General features: G+C 45.4%; 3 protein-coding genes across 3 annotated transcripts; 2 read left to right on the top strand and 1 right to left on the bottom strand.

Annotated features, from left to right (window-relative positions):
* The first annotated feature begins 88 nt into the window (after nucleotides 1–88).
* Nucleotides 89–2,268, top strand: PIGZ (phosphatidylinositol glycan anchor biosynthesis class Z (Gwada blood group)). The gene is made up of 2 exons (XM_086467945.1): nucleotides 89–206; nucleotides 710–2,268. Exons 1-2 carry the CDS (start codon nucleotides 89–91, stop codon nucleotides 2,266–2,268), a joined length of 1,677 nt encoding a protein of 558 aa, XP_086324071.1.
* A 2,997-nt stretch (nucleotides 2,269–5,265) lies between these two features.
* NCBP2AS2 (NCBP2 antisense 2 (head to head)) lies at nucleotides 5,266–5,547 on the bottom strand. Its single transcript, XM_086468498.1, has one exon. The coding sequence runs from the start codon at nucleotides 5,545–5,547 to the stop codon at nucleotides 5,266–5,268; it is 282 nt and encodes a 93-aa protein (XP_086324624.1).
* A 140-nt stretch (nucleotides 5,548–5,687) lies between these two features.
* On the top strand, nucleotides 5,688–9,426 carry NCBP2 (nuclear cap binding protein subunit 2). Its single transcript, XM_086467935.1, has 4 exons — nucleotides 5,688–5,768; nucleotides 5,918–6,099; nucleotides 6,896–7,034; nucleotides 7,623–9,426. Exons 1-4 carry the CDS (start codon nucleotides 5,688–5,690, stop codon nucleotides 7,692–7,694), a joined length of 474 nt encoding a protein of 157 aa, XP_086324061.1. The 3' UTR covers nucleotides 7,695–9,426.
* The last annotated feature ends 12,027 nt before the right edge of the window (nucleotides 9,427–21,453 follow it).

Below are 21,453 nucleotides of genomic sequence, written 5' to 3'. Positions count from 1 at the left end.
CGCCGGGCTCCCGCTGCGGCGCCTCGGCCGGCGGGCGCGCGCCCCCTGGCGGGACGGGGGCGGGTCCCGGTCCCGGCGGCGCGGCGGGATGTGGGCCGGGGGGCTGTGGGCGCTGCTGGCCGCGCTGCGGGCGGGCTGGTGCCTGCTGCCGCAGGCCGGCTACCTGCACCCCGACGAGTTCTTCCAGTCGCCCGAGGTGATGGCAGGTAAGGCGGCGGGCGCTGCCGGGAGGGGCGCTGGGCCGGGGCCGCGGCCCCTCAGCGGGCAGCGGCGGGCGAGAGGGCCGGTCCCGTCCGCTGCAGCCCCGCGGGCAGGCGGAGCCGCGCTGCGCCCCTGCGGGCGCGTATCCGCCGCGCAGGGTGGCTCCGGGACACGGCCGTGTTTCCGTAGGAGCCCGCACCGAGCAGCTGCTCCGTGCTCCCGTTCTGCTCGAAGCCGCCCATGCGGGCAGGGCGGGCGCGGCTCCGCCGGTCCGGGTGGCCGTTTCTGCCGTGTGCTGCCCGCTGCCAGCGGCGCCGGGGACCGCATCGCCGTGACAGACTTTGGTTTTTTGCCGTGAAGCTTTGTAAAAATGGATGGAAGACTCCCACAAAGTTTAGGGACTGCTCTGCATCCTGATGCCTCGTCCACTAAGTTGAATCCCTAATGCTGAATTCCTGAATAAAATAGGTAATGTATGTATGTACGTTTTTTTTTTCTTCCTTTATAGGAGATATTTTAAACCTACAGGTCTACTATCCTTGGGAGTTCCTTTCCAGCTCTCCTTGCAGAACAGTTGTTTTCCCGTTAATGACATCTGGAGTTACCTACTGGGTGATCAAGTCTTTGCAGCAGCTGGACGTATGTTCAAGTTGCATCAACAGCTACACCCTTCTTGTATCGCCTCGCCTTCTCGTTACGGTCTTTTCTTTCATCCTTGACTACAGCGTTTATCGATTAGCTCCTTTCTGGGAAGCTGATCCGTGGAAAGCGCTGGTGCTTCTTGCCGGATCATATGTCACTCTGGTATTTTACACGAGGACGTTTACCAACACGCTTGAAGGACTTCTCTTTGCTCTTCTCATGGTGTTGGTTTGCTCAAGAAAGCCTGATGGCAGCTCAGCAGGGCCTACACACAGCCCTCTCATAGGTATTGTAACCACTGCTGGGTTTTTCAACAGGCCAACCTTTTTGGCATTTGCTCTAATGCCCCTGCTCTACTGGGCAGGTTTAATTGTTGAGTCTCAAAAGAGCATTAAAACCATCATAAACCACTTTTTGAAGCTTTTCCTATGTGCGTGTTTTACTGCCATTGTTTTCATAACAGCTGACACCTTCTATTTTACCTCCATGGGCTTAGACAACCTCTACAGCATTAAAAAGAACAGCTTATTTGATGTAATAGGTCAACTAAATGAGAAAATGGTAATAACCCCTTTCAATTTTCTCAGCTATAATCTTAATTCTCATAACCTCGCACTGCATGGAAGTCATCCACGAGTTACGCATTTTACAGTCAATGGAATAATGCTCTTTGGGATCTTACATGTTCTGGCCATCGGTGCTGGTTTTAAAATGTTAAAGAAATACGTCCCTCAGCTAATACAGGTCAAGTCACGTTCCCATGGGTCACCTGGGCTGCTGGCAGGTTCTGAGGGCAATCCAACGTTACTGCTGTTTTATTTTGTCCCTTTGGCATTTCTCTCCCTATTCAGTCATCAAGAACCTCGGTTTCTCATTCCTCTCATCTTGCCATTAGTCCTTTTCAGCACGTCACAGAGCAGAGCTGTGAAGTGGAAACATGTCATTATTATTTTCAATGTTCTCGGGGCTTTGCTGTTTGGGTGCTTACACCAGGGGGGACTGATCCCATGCTTGTTTCACTTGGAGCAACTCGTGCATTCAGAGTCCTCAAACCACCCAAGGCACTATACTCTACTCTTTGCTCACACCTACATGCCTCCCAGGTCTCTGCTGAACATCAAGAAGAGGGACACACATATAGAAGTCATTGACATGGCTGGGTCTGAAGAAGAAACCCTCTGCCGAGCAGTAGAGCAGCGAGCAAACAACTTTACCTGCAATCACTGCCATGTGTTTGTTATAATCCCTGGTACAGTCAGAGCCACAATGACAAAATGTGGTGTCTTGTTCAGGAATGAGACTTTGATATTTCCCCACTTATCAATGGAGGACCCTCCCCAAATCCCTTTCCTGTTCAGTGGAAACTGGAGAAGTCAGTTAGGACTGTACATCCTTCAGCTGGACAGGGGTCAGCAGCACCTCTAAGAGAACAGTGTTTTAGTTTTTCACCTCACTTGCGCGCTGCCCAAAGCTGTGAGACCTCCCTCTCCACAGACCCACTTTCAGCACAAGTAGTGCTGCTGGGAGCTCCCCTGAGTCGCTTTATTCCCTTTCTCCATGCCCTTACACTCACCAGTATAGCCAGTTTTGGTAGAACCAGCTTAAAATTTGAGTTGCCCTGTCATGTTTCATAAGAAGTTACATAATTTTCCCGATGAGAGAGGATGAAATCAGAGCCCGCCAAAACCATGATTCAAGCTCAGCTCTTTCCATGTGAGATTTATTTTTGAAAGTCCTTATAATCCCTGACAGAGGTTTGCAGATTGTGTGGTTTTTACTGATAATAGGCATTAACTCAGCTGCTGGAGGGCGGTTACAGGACTAGACGAAAGCTGGTCTGACTCACATTTTATTTTTATGCTCTTAAAAATCCAGAGCCTCCTCTGTCATGCAACCAGATTGCAGACACAATATAGGCACCGGCACCGTAACGTTGTCTTGAGTGGCTCTGTCTTGAAAAATCCCCAGCGTTGATCTGCCAGAATCTGATTTAGAACACGGAAGACGCTTCAGTGTAAGTACTTGTGCTAAATCCCAAAATCCACGCTTTGCCTGTTTAGCGTTTCTTGCTGCAGTTGCGTTCCTGAGGACGCGCTCCCTATGTGTGACGTATCAGCAGCTCAGGAGTGCCGCGTTTTGATGGCATTAAGCCTGTCTGTTGTTCCAGTACAGCAAACTGGGCGGTCCTCCTCCCGCGGCACATCCTGCGGCACTCATTGCTCTGTCATGGCTCCAGCACTGGCAGCGGTGTGGTGCAGCACGAGCTCTGTGGCGAGCTGGTCCACAGAGCTGCGTGGACACCGAACGGGTAACTCAGCGGGATTTGGTCCTTCGTAGGCATTTGTCCAGGTGGATCTCCGACCTGGCTTACTGCGGGCTTAGAGACCCACCACTTCTGCTGCAGGGGAGCGTGTGAGGATCCGAAGGAGGAGCTGCATCCCCCTCCCCTTTCAGTAACCGCTCCCCATTAAATCAGCTTAGTGGGAATGACAGGTCACATTCTGGCGCTCTGTCGGAGAGCAGGCTCACTTTAAAGTGGGATACAAATAACCTCGAGCTTCAGCTGAGAGTGATGCTCTGTAATGGTGTAGCACAACCAACAATTTTTGGTTTTGCCTGCATGAACTTCTGTATCCAAAACATCCCAGCATGGAGGGAGACACTAATTGGACACATGCATCGTGGGTCAAGCTGCTCTCTATGAAATGGATCCGTTACTTGAATTCTTTCTGCTCACAAAGGCAGCAATGCTTTTTGCAGTTCTTCATCCACACCACTTTACAGAAGGTCTTATGAGCCAGTTAAAAGACAAGGATATACGTCGAAGCCAGGCTTTAAAGGGAAGCTAGGAAAAATTCCCTGTGTGTAGGATTTGCCTGTATCTTCCAAACTATACGTACAATCTAGGTTTCTAAGGAACACAGCTCTTGCTGTTGTGTAGAGCATTTTAAGCCTCCCCTACCTGTTCATGTCACATCCTTCATCCCTCATTATTGACAAGCCTGTAAATTAAAGGTGCATGGTTTTGGGGAGGCAGGGGGAGAGGGGGTGCACGTACGTACTGATGGCTCACAAAGTAGTGCAGGTGGTTATGACACCAAATGTATTTTCCCATTTCCTTTCTGCTCTCTTATGTTGGGATGACAGCAGTTGCCACATGTCCTGCTTACTGTTTTCAGCTTTCTAGAACGTCTTTTTTTAGATTTTGAAAATTATTTTCATAAAACTTAGGATCTCTGGCAATTTCAGTGTGGTAGATCTTGAAACTCTTCATGGATGCAATGGAGCACCATTCCCATGGCACGGTGACTTCTCTACTGCTCCACAGGTAACCTGTGATAGAGCCGGGACTACCAATACTAACTCGGACCGAAAACGCGCTGCTTTTGTCTCACCAGCTAGACCTTTAGCATTTACACTGTACGCGCAGTTTTTCCATCCATGCACACCGAAGTCTGTGTTGGTGGGAGGTTTAATTTTACCAGCAATGCTGGAACCTGTATCTCAGATAATCCACAAGGTTCTCGTCACCAGGAGTGATGCAGAGCATGGAAATCATCCTCTCCAGCTACCTAAGCTTCAGGTCAGCTGGACTAAACATTGAAACAGGCCCTGAAGGAAGGCTAACTGCTTTAGTCTCATATATGTTGTCAGATATAGCAACTATGTAAAACAGCCCAGTGTATCACACATGATGGGCACATCCTTTTCCATATTTATAGTTAGGATGGCTCCATTGGTAATTTTTTTTCTCCCTAAACCCTTCTTGCTACCATAGACTTGAGGTGTGCTTTTAGGATAGCTGCTGAACCTCTTTTACCTACCTGTAAAATGGGTGATTAGCCTATCCCTCACCATCAACATTTAGAACTCTTTGTATCAAAGCTGTATCAAGTGCAGAATATTACTGTTGTATAGTCAGAAATTGTTAAAGGAATTCCAGTGACACATTTGTTTTTATTTCAAGTTTCTTATCAAGCACTTAACAATCTTGACAGTATTCTGGATGATGCTTAATGTGAGTCTGCCTGTTACTGAGTGCTGGGCAAAGTGTAAACTGACTTTGAAATGAAAATCCATCGTACCAGGAACCCGCGTGCCTCACGTTCTCATGCTTGGATTGGGGAACCGCTCGTGGCTCGATGGGAAAGCAGCCTCAGTCCGCAGCTCGCGATCCGCCTTCCGCGGGCCGGGGTAACGCTGGCGTCCTCCGTGGCTGGCGCAGGCCGCCCGTGCCCGGTCCCGGAGCGGCGGATGGGCTCCAGCCGTCCCCAGGAGCCCGTCGCCGCGGCCCCGGGGCCCGCTCACCCGCCGGCTCTAACGCTACGCGTCCTCCGGGAAGCGGTCGCGGCCTCCTCCTCCTCCGTGGCGGGATCCCGCGCCGGCTGCGGCTCCGCAGCTGCCTCCCGCTCGGCGCGACCGTCAAGGCGCTGCTCCGGGGCGGCCGCCTCGGCCCGGCCCGCGCCCGGGGGGCCACGGCCAGCCCCGCGCCCGGGCGCCGTCCTTGAGCTCCCCGAGGAAGGTGTCGCGGAGGCGGAGCAGGCGGGGGCCCAGGTCCCGTCCCGCCTGGCGGGCGCCGAGTTGCCCGCGGGTGATGGCGGCGGCGGTGAGGCGGGCGGCGGCGCGGATGGGCCGGGACTCGGAGAGCTTCTCCACCAGGCGCGGGCTGCCCAGCAGCGCCAGCAGCACCCGCCGCAGCACCATCCTCCGCCGCGCTCGCGAGGGCCGGCCCCGCCCGCTCTCGCGAGAGCCGCGGGCCGCCTCGCCATTGGCCGTCCGCCCAGCGGCCGCAGCTCGCGTGCGCGGATGCGCGAGGGGAGGCGCCGCGGGGCGGACGCGCCGCCATGTGCTCTGGGGGGACGCTGAGCATCCTGCGCAGCGACTCCTACGCCGACCTCAGCCAGTACCGGGACCAGCACTTCCGGGTGAGCGGGGCGCCGCCGCCGCTGCCGCCGGGGGCGGGGACGGGGACGGGGACGGGGACGGTGCGGTCGGCCCGGGCCCAGGCGTGAGGTAACGTGCGGTCGGCCCGGTTGCGCGCCCGCCGGGAGGTAACGCTGTCGTTGCGGCTCAGGGGACGCGGTACGACCAGGAGCGGCTGCTGAGGAAGAGCTGCACGCTGTACGTGGGGAACCTCTCCTTCTACACCACGGAGGAGCAGATCCACGAGCTCTTCGGCAAGAGCGGCGACATCAAGAAGGTCATCATGGGGCTGGACAAAGTGAAGAAAACCGCCTGCGGCTTCTGCTTCGTGGAGTATCCTTCTGCGGGCCGGCCCTGCGGGAGCCGGGCGGGAGGAGCGGGCCCCGCGCCGCGGCGGCGGCGGCCGGTTGTGCCGGGCGCTGCAGCGGTGGGCGGGAGCGGTCTGGGCGTGGGGGAGCTGGCGTGTAGGCTCCGAGTCACGGGGGAGTTACCCGAGCGTGAAATTACCGGGTTGCTGAAGCGCCTGTGGGCGTCCTGGGCGGGAGAAGGCAGGCGTACGCCGCACGTCGGGTGCGGGTTCGTGGGTCGCTTTCAGGGTGGTACTTGAAGCCGGGCACTTTCTAGGCGGTTGGCCTCTGCTGTAGAAGCCTGTTCTCAGCGCCCGAGTAAAGAGGAGTTGCTTTTTGTACAAGTGTACGCGTAAAGTTGCTGGGGTGCCTTACATCCCTGGCGTGTGTTGACTTCATGACGTGACTTCGTCTCTTTGAAGATTGTTCTGTGCTGGTTCCAGCGAACTCCCTCAAAGAGCGAAAGTTTGCAGCATGGGCGGAGCATGCGTGGGGCTTCCCGTTCTTTCTTTAGTAACAGAGCTCTGTGCTTGTGAGGGTGAGCGTGGTTAAAGAGCTTGATGCAATATATGCGTTTTTAACAAACTTGATTCCCGCACGTTGCTGCATTTCACTCGCAGGTTTCTTAGCCCACGTAGCTTCATAAAAGCGACTGCTTTTGAAAGTAACCGAGCAGGGACCAAATTCAAGCAAATACTTGCTTTTGTAGCCCATTTGATGTTGTTCTTTCTTCCGTGTGTTGAAAATAGAAGCCCTTTTTTTTTCATTAACGTGTTCGTAAGGTATTACACAAGAGGAGATGCTGAAAATGCAATGCGGTACATCAACGGGACCAGGCTTGACGATAGGATCATAAGGACGGACTGGGATGCAGGATTTAAGGAGGGCAGACAGTACGGTCGTGGAAGGTCAGGGGGCCAGGTAGGTGGTTGTACAGCTTACTTTTTAAGGGACTGGCGACTTTGCCAGATTAATGCTTTTGAATGAGCACAGAACAACACCAGGAATAGCAACATACAAATTAGTGTTTAAGATAGCACTGTGCGTTAGTCTGTAAGACATCTTGTCCATGATGATGTTATCTGCTAAGAATAAGTAACTTTTTCATGTATTTCGCTGAAAGTACTTTCAGATCTTCTTGGCTGCTTGGGGAGGTAACGCCTATAAATAAGCCGAGAAGATGTAAGGCTGTCAGGAACGCAAAGGACAGCACGTAGCTTAGCTGAAGTTGAGCCGGTAGCGGATGCTTTTGCTGCTGAAGCATGAGGCTAGCGATCCTCGCCTTGGCTGGCTTGATTAAACAGCCCCCCCTGGATGTTATTAAAAAGGCAGTTAGTTTCTGCGGTGTTCTGGGCTTCTGCGTTACGCACTTTACCTTCTGTTTTGTCAGCTCCTTGTGGCCACTTACATGCTGTGTGCTCAGTCTGACTGTATGCTGGTGGTGTAATAGTTTTTGAGAAATTATTTTTGTTTGTCTTTACTGGACTTCCCTTTTTCCTCCTTTGTAAGGTCCGAGATGAGTATCGGCAAGACTACGATGCTGGAAGAGGTGGCTATGGCAAAACTGTTCAATGCCAGTGAATAGTGAATGACTCGTCAGCCTCACATGAGAGCTAAATCTGCGTTGTAATGTCACCAGGCACGAAATAGGTCTGTTGCACACAAATTTATGTAGCTAGAAATTCACAGAAATCACTGTCTGTTCCTGTGATCATGTAGTACGTTCAATGTCTCTTCCATTTTAATACCAGGATCCAAAGCATTGCAGAGTACGTGAATACAGAGGACCTGGGAGCAGGGTCTGTGGCGATAGGATGCCTGAGGCTTTGGTCTCGAAATGCTGCTGTAACTCTACTAAGAGGGACAAAGGTGCTTTTTTTCACTGGCAAAACTTGATTATTCTGTCACTGGGTTTTGTTTACATTGGTGTCACAGGGTGGAGAGCAGCAATAATGGAGGATTGGTCTGTATTTCAGAGATGAAATAAAAAGGCAAAGAGCCTGAAAAGGAAGTTTTCCAATTTCTAGGGAAGTTTTCTGATTTCTGGGGAAGACTTAAAGTTGCAGGTTTTCTGGGGTTACTGGATTAGCATCTTTTTTCACTGTTGCTGTTCCTCGCACACTACATGAATGGCCACCATAAAACAAGGCAGACTGATGAGCCCAGGAGTCATGAAGTGGGAAGCAAGCCTAGCAGAGAGCGGAGAGCAGACCCGTGCATTCATCTGCGAAGTGTATGTGTTTGCACGACATCGTGTGGTTCGGAAGGTTCAGATCTGTTTTGCGTTGTGGGACAGAGGGAGCAGCAAGTATAAGAATTGCAGTAGCCGTTATTTTCACAGCTGGGGTAGTGCAGCATCTCGCTCCTGTCTGGTAGCTCTCTGCAGCCTTCATAAGTGAAGAAGAGCGTCTTTCCTGTGCCTACAGGGCTGTCATAAAGCCAAGTTGTACAGTTATACCCAAAAATGGGACGTTCGAAAAACTCTGTCTATAATGATAACTTTTGTTCTTAAAATAGGTTTTCTATTTGAGAAACTTCATTTCAGACAAAGGTAAAAAAAAAAAAAAGATGTATTTTGGGAGGAGCCTTGCGGTCTACTGAGTGTGTGGCAAGAATGGTAAAAGATTTGCAGGACTGTACAGATTATTTTTTTTCCCCCTCTGGATCCTATTAATAGTGTTCGTTTATGTGATGGGATTTTGATGTGCTGTAGACATAGGAATAAAAATAATTAGTGATCCCAAGATCTGTGAAATTGACCTGCTAAAATAAAATAGTTTAAAGGGAACTGTTACAGGGCTTTGGAACTTTTTTTTGATGGGCTTCCGAGTTCTTTGGAACTGGAAATTTGTAAAGTTTTGCCCAACTATGTTGGTGTCTGTGACTCCTTAAAACACTTTAAAATATCGGGGATGTGAAGGTTGATCTTTACTCACTGAAGATCTTGTTGAAAATCTTGATGTGTTTCTTATGTACAGTTAGTCACAGCTGCTACTGTGAATTGGAAACAGAGCGAGGTAGAAGAACTGCACTGAGACTGGGCTTACTTGGGAAGCAAGGGTTTGGGTGGGCTTTGGCTTTCTGGCACATAAAGTAAAACTCGATTTTCAGGATGACTTGGTGTTTATCTGCAAACCAGACTTTGAACAAAGTTAACCTTTTCCTAGATAGTGCATTTGATTGAGTTTACAGCCTGTAATCTGCTCTAGGAAATCTCTGAAGGTTATTTTACATTGTATCAATTTTGTATTAAAAAAATTGTCTTGCCAAAACTCCAATTCACTTTGAAATAAAGCTGCAATATTACAGTGGATTGTTGTGGGTTTTTTTTTAACAGAACCAGTGAGTGACAGGAGCTATATTCAGACTCTTGTCCATATCCTTTATTCTAGTGTCTTTTAAGAGGGCGAGAGTGAATATTGCTCCCCTTTGACTGCATTTTCAGTGTTGTTCAGTTCATAACTGGATGCTGAAAGATGTTTGGTTAATGCTCTTCACTCTGGTGCTTTTTGGATTGCAGAACAGAAATTAAATGACTGATACTGAAGTGGATGTGAAAGCCCTTGGTGCGTAACAAGTAGTTTTCAAGGTGCACTTCCTTATAAAAATTAGGTTTGAAATTATTTTTTATTGTAATTGCTGCAAGACAGTCATTCTCAAATGAAATGGAGGTGTTAATAAGATTTCCTCTCAAAACCGTCAGTCATTTTGCTGCATACATGCAATGTGTATAGAAAGATTTTGTTTTAAAGTGAGATTTTTCTGTTTTGAGAAACGTTTCAATCAAAATGGGATTTAAAAGCACACGATACATCATTTCAAGTCCTGTCTCAAAAGCGCGTACAGAGGAAATAGATTGAACATGGTTTGATTTTTTGCCTTTCCTGATTGAGATTGGACATGGCTCTGCTGAAGCTAGTGCTTAACAGAAGTAACTGAATGGAGTCTGTAAAACTTCACTGAGGGCTTCCTTCGCTTTCTTACGCTTCGTTGTGTTTAGGTTCTCTTGGCAGTATAGGGTCTCCTGTGATTTTTTGACATGCCAGTTCGTTATTTACATTATAAACACTTTTCTTAGAAGTTTGAGCTCTATATTAGCTTTTCTAAATACTTGTTCACCGTCCTTCTATGGAATGGTACCCTCAAAGAAATACAGCAGCTAGGAATATGAGTGGAAGCTGAGATAGGAAGTGAGGCTGTTTGTTAGGAATCAAGGCAGCAAGAGCTGCCATGCTTCAGTAATGGTGTAATGGTTCTTTCTACACAGACAGTTCTGAAAGACAAAACGGTTAAAGTATTTAGGCTAATATCCAGCACCTCATCTTCCAGCTCTTGTCAGGTTAAGCTTCTTGTGAAGGTAAAACTTGAAGAACTCTACTAAAATCGACGCGGTTTGTACAAAGGCTTTTGTCTGCATAGTCAAAGACAATACTAGTCAAAGGAAAGCAGTCCACAGGGACTGAACATCTAACAAACTTGTCCCTTGGAGTTTCTAAAGCACAAATTGTACCTTACGCTGCAGCGTATAAACCAAGAAGAATTAGAGTGAGCATTTTTCTGTGCAGTCTCTGGCATTTCTGCTCCTACCTGAGTATGTTTGGTACTTTCAGCTAAGTGTAGGGCCTGACACGTCTACAGGTGAAGTACCAAAAAATTGGTGAAGACTGCAGAGAGAAGCGTCCAAAACGTCTATCATGTTTGGGAAGTAGTGGCCTAGTTTATTAATTGTTTGCTTTCGTATGCCTCTTGCCTGTTCCTATCTAAACGAGCTTTTGCACAAGGTTTGGATGCTCGGAGCTGCTCTGTAGTAACGCACGCAACTCCTCTGCTCTCCGTTTTGAGATAATGAAGTGGTGTGTTTCTCATGGCTTGCGGGAGGAGGCCTGCCCTTGTCTGGCTAAGACCGGTGTTGAGTCCCAGCTTGTGACTGGCAGCTGTTATCTCCATTACTGCTTCATCTCTTTTTTTTTTTTCTGTCCCATGTAGACAGAGGAAGTTGTTCAAGGTTGACTGTGTTTGTATCCCAAGGTTTCAGTAATGGTGCAAACTGAAAACAGGCTTTGCTCCTGTCTTGAAAATATATGCTCTAACCAGACTGGAGGAGAAGCCGTAGTAAGGAAAGGGACATTTTCTTTTTGGGGGTCATTTCCTCAATCTTTAAAAATTAGTTTATGATTTGTATGCCAAGTTAAAAGGCTTCTAGCATAAAGGTCCTTCGAGGCTCATTTTCAGACCTTAAACTGATTAAGATGTGGAAATTAGGAGAGCTTACTTCTTTCTTCCACCACCAGACACAGCCATCAGCGCTGCACAAGGACACACCATAGAAGTTTAAATTACACAAATTGGTCATGACCTGTTCTGTTTCAGAGCCTTGTACAGCCCATAAGGGGTATGTACATACACACAAAGTTAGGGCTGTGCAATTCAGGCATCTGAAGTTTGCAGTATAGTGTCCCATTACAGACATAACTAGTCATGATAAATTCTAGAAAACAGAATTTGAGAGAAAAATAGATCACAAAAGTCTTTCATTATCATCTACATATATAATTTACTCTAAGCTTGGCCCAGAGAGGTCTTGTCCAGATCCTACTTCCTTAATGCTTCACAGTTACATTTTATTTTCTTACAGCACGTTGTGGGTCACGATTGAGCAGAGTCTTCTGTGTTCCATTCTAATTTCTGGGGAAATAATCTAGGTCTGGAGAACCCATGAAAATTTGTATGCTGAGGCTCTGTAACTTCACCCAATGTCTACACCACAAAGTTGGAAAGGGTTTGTTACGTCCCTGTCAGTTGAAGACAGAGTTACATGAAGAAGAACATTTGCTGATCTTCAGAAACTGCTTTCTGAAAGCAGGAGAAATCCATTCTTGTGTCAGGGTTCCACAGCTTATGTGAAGATTACCTTCTTGCCACTCTGCTTCCCAACCTGCTTTCAAAGACAAGGATGCACTTCAGTGAGATAATATTCTCCAAGATCATTTTAGCTTCTACCTGAAGGTTGTTTGAGTGTCCATTAGGGTTCCTTACAGAAGAAAAAAAAAAAAAAAGATAAATAGGTAGCCAAACTCTTTGCAACACTTACTAGTCAGTATTTAGATCTGACACAAACAATCTTTCCCTTCAGCAGGGCCCTGAAATTTGAGTTGCAGACTCTTGAGGAGCAGCAGCAGTAAAATGCCGGATGCCTCCCTCTAGCGACTGCAAAATCGTTGTACTTTCATGTTCGACAGCGAAGGCAGCTGCTGAAAGCTGTTGTGTGCAGCAGGTTGCATGTTGTACTGTCTCAAGACTGCGTTGCGACTGTGTTGTAAAAATGGACAAAACCCTAATTTTCGTCTGTAGACCGTTTTTCAGAGTGGAGGCAACTAGAGATCAGGATTTGTGGATTGGTAGCCCACTGCTATTTCTCTGTTTAGCAACAGCTTTATTGTCTTTTATACTGGATATCGCGATATGCTGTGTCTGTGGTGACATCTTTCCCTGCCCCTAGCAGCCTCTTCAGATTTTGCCAGAAGCAACCTGTGGTATTGAAGGAGAGCTTGACTCTTGGATGCCCAATTCATGCTTCACAACCTCCCGTTACTTTCACAGTTTCCACAATTATATTTGTGTAACTGTGCCAGCAAACCCCTTGTGCCAAAAATCTGTTTCTCAATCTCTAGCAGGTTACAAAATGTAGTTCAGTATTGCACACGAAGTAGGTGTGTGCAGCTTGACAAGGCAGCAGGCAGGGGCTTAAATGTCTAATTTGTTTCTGTGGAGTTACGATAGTCCTGCAGACTTTGCAGACTTCAATGTCTATGGCTTCAGAGTATCTCTGTGGGAAAGTGCCCTTTTTGTATCTTACAAATCTTTGATCTGAGGTGTCAGGGGGCTTATGCTGTGTGTGACAAGCCTGTGGTGGATGAGTTGAGCTGCTGGGTCTCCTCAATCCTAGCTCTGACAAGACTGTCTTTCGGACCCGTGCTAATGTATTTCATGACACAGTAACGTCTGAGTGTAAGGGTGACACGCAAGAACACTTCTCACACGTGGTTTGGAAAGAGGAGTAGTACTTGCAGGATATAGATCAGATCTTTTAAACAATTTTTACAAAATAATCATAAGTATCTTAAGAACAAAGTAGGTATCTAGTGGGATGAATCCTCTCTGTGCAGGACTGATGTTATTTGCTTCATATTAATGCCCGCCGAAGCAGTTGCAGGCACCTTTGCTTGAGCCTTTCACTAGTCTGATGGTACTGCTGTACCACTTTACAGTGAGGGCACAGTTGAGTAAAGACTGTGTTTAAAACTTTCCTCTTTCATTGCCTTCCCAGGAGCACCTTCACCGGGATTTCCAGAGGGTGCTTCTTGAGGAGAACGGCACTGCATGGAATGGCTTTTCACGTGGATCCCGCTGCAGAATGGAGGGTCTTGGTTGTTCATTGCACCTGGGTGCTGTGGCTGAATTTGGCAGAGGCAGTAATCTAAGAATGTGGGACAGGAATGAGATGTAGACTTTTTTTCTTTTTCTCCACGTTTGAAGGCCAAATGTGAGTTATTCCTGGTGTAGAATTTTACTGCTCTGAAGGTGCTACTGCAGACGTTTGCTTTTGAAAACCCTTTCATGGCTGTTCAGTAAGAGCAGCGGTTCTGATTGAATGTTCCTCCCAGAAGCTTTTGCTTTGTTCTCCAGTGCTCATCTCTGACTATGTAAAACCTGCTTGTGTTTAGTTCTGTTATCCTGCATCAAAGTCTGGACAAAGCCAGTTCCTTCTGCCCTGACAGGAAAATCTACCTCTGCTCCAGAAGCTGTGTGAGGGGCTAAGTCAGGATTTCAGACACCAAGTTGCATAGAGAGAAACTCAAATACATTTAATCAAAAAACCAGTGTGAATTAAGCATTACTCAGTTAATGAGTGGGAAAACATCTTTCTTAAGTGCCTTCAGGATGAGTATGTTTTTGAAAATAAGACTGTATCTTAAGGAATTGTGTTTGGTTTAATTTTATTTAATTAGAGCTACTTCTCGCTTTCCTTTTCAAGGTGGACCATTTATTGATTCTGCTGGGACTGCTGTTTTTCAATTAGGACAGTACTGAACCACAATTGGTGTTTTTTCACGTATAATTAAAAGACATTTTTTCTCAGAACAGAATTTGAAAACAAATGGGAAGTAAAATTTGCTGGTTTGATATTTCTCCAGTTACATGCAGCATAAATATCAGCATAAATTAGTCTAATTGAATCAGTTTGTAATTAAGTTTCTGGACAATGAAGCTTCTCCCTTCTGTACCAATCTCTCCCTGCAAGCCAGAATTTGAAAAGGAGATTCTGATTTTCTAGTTAGAATAGGTAAGAGTACATTAAGTATACTTGTCTTTAGATCTGTAGCTCACATGCAGTTTGAATTGCTTCAAACTGAACTTGTTTCAGCTTTCTGACTATTTTATTACTTCAAAATAATGGTCTTATTCTATATTTTGTCTTTAAATATTTTTAAGGGGAATTTTTCTTTCTTATAAAAGTGTTGCTTGTCTGTTCAGCTTAATTTGATTATAAGTTGGGGATTTTTGTTGTGTATTTGGCTTTCTTTAATATCAGTGTTTCGCAACATCTTAAATTACTTTTGTGAAAACAAACCCCCTGTCAGCTTGTCACACTGCCACAAGATGTCATGAGAAGCCGTGTCTCGATTCAAGATGAGTGTGCTCTGCCATCAGCTCAGTCAGTGGTTGTTCTGGCACAATGTGCTCCAAAAGGTTCTCTTTTCGCCGTACAGCTAATGCAGCGTCTCAGTTTCTTGAAGAAACTCATTCCTATTAGGATTCTGCTTGAAACAAAAGTGACTAGTGACTGATTATCTTCTAACACACCCTGAAGCAGCAGAGGTAGAAGTGCCTCAAGGTGGCTAAGATGTAGCATGCCTCGTAACACAAAGCGCTGTGGAACTGAAAGGTTCTGTATGTGGTAGCCATGATTGTGCATGCTGGCAAAGGACATGCTGGGTTGTGGTTTGTTTTTTGTAGGGTTTTTTTTTTTCCCCCTCTGAATTTACTCCAGTAAAAGGAGACGTGTTTCCAGGAACTGGAAAGGACTTTTTCCTATTAAATCCAGGAATGTTCCAAAGTCTCTGCACTTTTGATTCTGCTTTTAAATTCCCAGCTGAATTTCCTCTTTCATTTCTACGTATCAGCTTGAAAGAGCCTTCAAGCAGCAACCTTGCAATGTTCCATCCTGCACAACTGTAAGGAGAAGATGCTTGGTGTTGTCTAAGCTTGCCAGAGGGAAACTTGGCAGAGAATTTGCACGTTACTCAGGTCTCACACACACACCTTGAGTCATGGTGGGCTTTTTGATGAATTGTTTTATAGAGTGTGGTCCTGTCAGGAACTTACTTTTGTCTCCCATTCAGTTCGGTGAGATCTGTGTGCATTGTGCTAAAGTACTGAATGTGTTACAATGAACTTTATGTAACTTATCTCTCCATAAACTGAACATGAAACATGCCAGGAGAATTCTCGAAAGGTCATGTGGGAGCAGTATTGATTCCCGAGTTGAATCTCAAAGTGAGTCAGGGAAGCTGAGCAAAACAGCATCACGAAAAGTAACCTCAGCTTTTTGGTAGGAGAGATTCCAAAACCCTCAGGGTAAGTGTCCAAAATCAGTTGCAGGACAGTATTTTTCTCAGAATCCAAGGCCACGAGGGCAAACAAATACTACTAGGTCTACAGAGTTATACAGAGAAAGACCTTGCTTCAGAAAGCTGCCAGGATGTGAAAAGTGAGAGAAGATTCCAGCTGATTCCAGCTAATCCAGTAATTCAGATTTTAGACACAAAATGGTCACCAAAGCAAAGTTAATAAAACATTAGAAGAGGCCCAGTAGCCTGAATAAGTATGTGGTGCCCATCAACAGTCCCTGGATACGGTGTTGATTCTGTGTTTCGTCATGTATTTTCCCCTCAAGAATTTAATTGAACTAAAACTGGTGCGAGACTGAGTTTGTTATGATTGTTTCATTCCCTGTCAGAAAACAAAATCACTTTGACGTACGTGAACGAGCGGTGCTGTTTCTCATCGTGCTCTGTGAATTGTCTTCCCGGTTGAGCCAAATACTCCACAGGCTGGAGTACTCTGTGAGCGGTGCACGCCTCAGCAGGCACAACACATGTGTTGTTGTCAATATGGAGATAAATAAAACTGAGAACTAAATAATTTTCATCTCTTTCTAGGAAAGAATGAGCCAGGGCTCCAACTTCAGACGAATCTGAAGGTAATTAACTATTCTCAGACCCAGAGCTGTCCTGAGAGGAGAGCCAACATATCAGAGAGCGCCCTATGCTTGAAGCACCCAAGCTTTAAGGTGCTCAGGATTGTGATGGACTCTCAGACTGTGGAGTTTGATGGGCGGCACTGGAGAGACCATGTTTTTGCTGGATGTTTGCAGAAGGATGAGTCTTTGCCGCCCGCTGAAGGACGGTCACTGTTATATCTGGTAAAGGCTTCAGAGCACACAGACAGCTGTCCTGTGACTGCCTTCTGTGCAGAGGGTCAGGGTGCTTTTCCCTGCACGCATGGCACTAGATTTTCATTTTTTAATGGTTACGGCAGGCACCTTCTCTGTTCAGGAAGAGAATTTCATTATGGCTGTTAAGTCTAGGAGAATTTAGTATGTTTTATGGATATACAGATATGACCGCCCAGAGTTTAGTCTGGGCTGAAGTTAATGTGAGGCTGATGGAATCTTTATTTCAGTTTTTGATACTTTAGGATTTAATAAATTTGAAGTGAATATTTTAATGCACGTAAAATGCAGAATTGCCTCTCAATAATTACTTTTTCATTGTTAGCTGGAAGTTTATACTGGTCTATGCAATTTAACAATTCAGTTCTCCTCTCTTAGCTGCGTATCGTTACAGTCCTAGGAAATCAGCTTCCTTGTGATTTCTGAAGCATACAGACTGACTTAAGTATAGCGTAAGAGGGCTTTTTTAAGAGCAAGTTTTAATTTCTTTTATTTTTTAAGTTCTGAGGGGTAATGGACTTTCTAATTTAGAAAGTGTATAATACAAATTTGTTTTGTGTTAAGAACCATTTAAAATAATACCTTATTTCTAAACATTTTTTGTTGCTGAATATGTTGTTTCCACAACTGGTGTCAATGACAGTGTAACTTACAGTAGAGATGTGAGAGACTGAAACTGCGAAGGAACAAGTGGTGACAAAAGCTAGAAATAAACCATCATTTTCTATTCACCTTCCTTGTAAATGGAGGAAAGGTATTCTACATTTGTGAGGATTATATTGTTGCTTTTCAGATGTGATTCAAAGGCACATATCGAAAGAGGGAATGTATAAAACATCATTGTGTCATTAGGAATTCCCATTCCATTTGAATAGGAAATGTTCTATTTATGATCCTTAGAGAAAGCCTTCAGGTCATGAACAGCATTTCCGTTTGTGGAGAAAAATGTAAGAATAGTTCTCTGAAAGTCTGTATAACATGAACATTCCCTTTTGGACACTTTATTCATTCAACTTCTGGGCACATTTAAAAAAGTCATTGAAGAACTAATACAAGCTATGTGAAAAATAACATAAAAAACCCTCAGGGACATTCCAATGTGTTTTCCAGTATTCACAGTTTAGTTTTTGAGTGAAATAACTGTTGATTTCAATAGACCTGAACTCATTAGCTGAATATACCACAAGGAGGGCCTGCTTTTCTGTTCATTTATCCCAGAGTGGATGAAGAGTGAATTCACAGACCGTGGTGGCATTACTGTGCATAGACCCTGGAAGAGAATGGGTGAACAGAGTATCTCCTGTCATATGCCAGGGATACTTTTTTAAGAGAAAAGGATCTCAGTTTCTGGATTTGAATACACTATAAACCTGAACATTAAAATATTTCTGCTAAGTGTGTTGAACACTTGAACTTCTAAAACTCTGCGTGTGTGAGGTTATTCTTTTTATGCCTGCACGTACTGTGAACAGGGACATGAAAACAGCAGTGAAAAGCAGGCTTTTCACGTCTGCTACTGTGTTTGCAGTTTCATAATCTGAGAATGTTGCACGTTTGCAATGGCAGAAAAGGGACCATGCTGGTGAGGGTTGATGATGCAACAAACATGTCAACAATGATGTCAGTGCTGCATATTTGTCTTTTGAGTTCTGTTTGTCATTTTTAAAATTTACTAATGCCACTTGGTTTTTGTAGCAGGTTGATTAGATTATGGACTAACTCTGGTAGGAACAGAGACATTGAGCTGTGTCACTTCTGGACATGAACTGGTTGATCATTGTGATGCTGAGCTGGACTCTGTGGCCTCACTCACTGTAACATCTGCGGGGATGACAGCTGTTACTTCTGAACTGTTTTCCTTTTTCTTCATTCCAGTCTTTATGCTGGTTCTTATGGCCTAATGTATCAATGTATTAAAGAGAGACATGAATATTAGATTTTTTTCCCCATGAAGCCAGGAAGTTGTCAGTTGATTTTATATTAAGGCAATGTGATTCATACTTTCCTTGAAGGACTCCAGAGTTAAGCATCTCAGGTCTTCTGTTAAATGCAGGAAGAAGATACTTCAGTGATGCCAATAAATGGGGGTGCTATGTTTAAAAAGATTTGAAGGAAAAGTTTTAGCTGTTTTGCAATATTTCTCTGTTTGTTGGCTAAGCTGTATATATATGTTTATTGATAGCAAATGCCCTGGTTTCTGTGTTGCACAGTTTACTGCAAGTAGCCAAGCATCCTTCCTGTAAAGGACAGGGATGCAATCCCCTTCTCGAAAGTAGCATTTAGCTGTTTTCTCTGCTCTTGTGGTAAAAGACTGTATGCAGCTGTAACGCAGCTGTTCTGAGTGCAGTGGGGAGCACAGAGGCAACCTGCTTCAGTGCACAGCCCACATGTGTCCTTGGAAAAATTCAAAGTGACAGGAAGCATGCTGAGGCCCTACGTCAGCAAAGCCGGGTTCAGAACAGGCTGTGTTGTAAGCATAGGTTTAATTTCTAGCACAGTTTTTGAGGCAGTTGAGTCTGTCTCATTAAGAGCAAAAGTTTCCTTCTCTGAATTACCACAACGTGTCAGCACCTGCTTGAGAATTTTGAGCAAACTTGGAAATACCTTCCCCAGAAGCACGTGTTTAACTCTCACACAACTGCCGGGACTTACTGTACATCGCTCGTTCCTGTGAGTTACCTGCTTTATACGTTAAAGAGTCAAGGATTTGCAAGTGCTGCCTTTGTCAGGCCTTTGCTGCTGTGATCTGCTCTGAAGGGGCGTTTTCTCTGCCAGTGGTCTGGCATCTCCAGTATCACTCCTGTGAGAGCTGGCATGCGGACAGCACATTGTCTTTAAAACACTTCATCAGTTCTTAATCCCTTTTGAGTTTTGGAGCACTGAAATGAATTGACTGTTTGAATGTATTTAGCTAAACAATAGCTTAATATGAGAAAGATGGCAGCTTTTTCATGTGATTCTTAACCAACAAAACATAATGCTCCTTTTCTATTTCTCTCATTAAAGGAGCAGTATAAATCAAATAGGAAAAGCTGAAATTGTTCCTCTCAGTCCTTGGTTGACCTGCATCGGGCAGAGATTTATTTCACAGAACATTGGGGTTGGATGGGACCACTCCAGACCATCCAGTTCAACCCCCTGCTCAAAGCAGGGTCACCTAACGCAGGTTGCCCAGGGCCGTGTCCAGTCAAGTTTTGAACATCTCCAAGGATGGAGACTCCACAGCATCCCTGGGCAACCTGTTTCAGGGTTTGGTCACCTGCACCTTCTTGTGTTCCCATGGAGTTTCATGTGTGTTTCATTTGTGGGTTTTTTTTTTGTTTAATTTGTGCTCATTACCTCTCATCCTGTCTCTGAGAAGTACTGAGAAGAGCCTAGCTCTGTCTTCTTTACACCCTCTCATCAGGTATTGGTACACATCAGTAAGATGTGAACAGTCCCAGCTCTCTCAGCCTCTCATGTATGAGAGGTGCTGCAGTCCCTCAGTCATCTTTATGGCCCTTCATTGAACTCACTCCAGTGTTTCCCTCTCTCTTGTACTGGGAAGCCCAGTACTGGACCCAGCACTCTGGATTTGGCCTCACCAGGGCTGAATGGAGAGGAAGGATCACCTCCCTTGACCCACTGGCACCACTCTGCCTGATGCGGCCCAGGACACCACTGGCCTTCCTTGCTGGGAGTGCACATTGCTGGTATTTCTTTGATAGAATCTTCCATTCTTGAGAAAATTCCTACCTATGTCAGGGCTGCAGAGTTACTCCATGGCTTTTTTTTTTTTTTTTCATAAACGTGATTATGGTTAAAAATATTGTTAAGTGCTACAAAACTGCAGTGCAGGCTTATCGTGTTCACTGTAAAGACTCAGCTTAAACTGTGCAATTAAAAATCAAAATGAGAGATTGTTTCTGAGGTGGATTCTACTTGCATTTTAACATTGGTAAAATATTTACTGTTCCTTTAAGGATTTATATGGTTTTAGAAAGCAAGGAAGAGATTCAGTTTGGAGAACACTGGAAATTTTTCTTTCTTGGAATTGTTGAAACTTTTACAAATGTCAAAGTGTTAACTCCATCATCCACATAATACATTTTATTTCTTTTCCTGTGTCTCTCCTGGTTTTCTGTAAGAACTATTTCATAACTGAGGAATTGGTTCCAAATAACTATGGTGGTGTCTTTGAAAATGTGTTATCAATCAGTTTTGCATGTGGATTTTCTGTTTTTGAAAGCAATGCTGAAATTTGAAGCATTGTGATGTTGCTGAACCTTTGCTTCCTCTCCATGTTTCCTTGCAGCGTCTCTGCCCTAACAGCTGACCTGCTAGCAGAATGTCCTTTCCTGCTTAAGTTTCTCCCATAGAGTCTTTGGTTTATGTTCCAAGCTGCATGGATGATATATCACGTTTAATTGCTCTTCTCTGCATCTCTGTAGTGTGGAGAAGGCGCAGAAAAGCTGCCTATCACTGCCTTGCTATGATTTGACTTTGTGAATGCCAGAGCTGCCAAAGGCAGAATGCCACATCCTGCCTCAGAGTTGCAGTTTTAACTGGGGTAATCCTAACACTGTTGGAGCTGCTGAGTGCCGTGGCCTACCCCTCAGCTGTATTTGTAACTCTGTTTGGTTGCCTGCAGCCCTACAAAGACCCTTCCTGGTAATGAATGGTGCTGAGCATCAGCAATTCACCTTGCAGTCGGCATAAGGTCTGTGATATCTTCCCAAGTAATACAGTTATAGTCAGGCTAGTCCCTGGGTGGTTGTTAATACTTACTTAAAATTAGCCAAAAATGTTTTATATTCTGAGTAATTTATTTTCCTGCGCTTTGTG

This window comes from Leptosomus discolor, chromosome 7 (assembly GCF_034619465.1).
Source record: "Leptosomus discolor isolate bLepDis1 chromosome 7, bLepDis1.hap2, whole genome shotgun sequence".
Taxonomy (NCBI): Eukaryota; Metazoa; Chordata; class Aves; order Leptosomiformes; family Leptosomidae; genus Leptosomus; species Leptosomus discolor.
The sequence above is the reverse complement of the archived record's forward strand: the minus strand, read 5'-3'. Positions and strand labels throughout refer to the sequence as shown.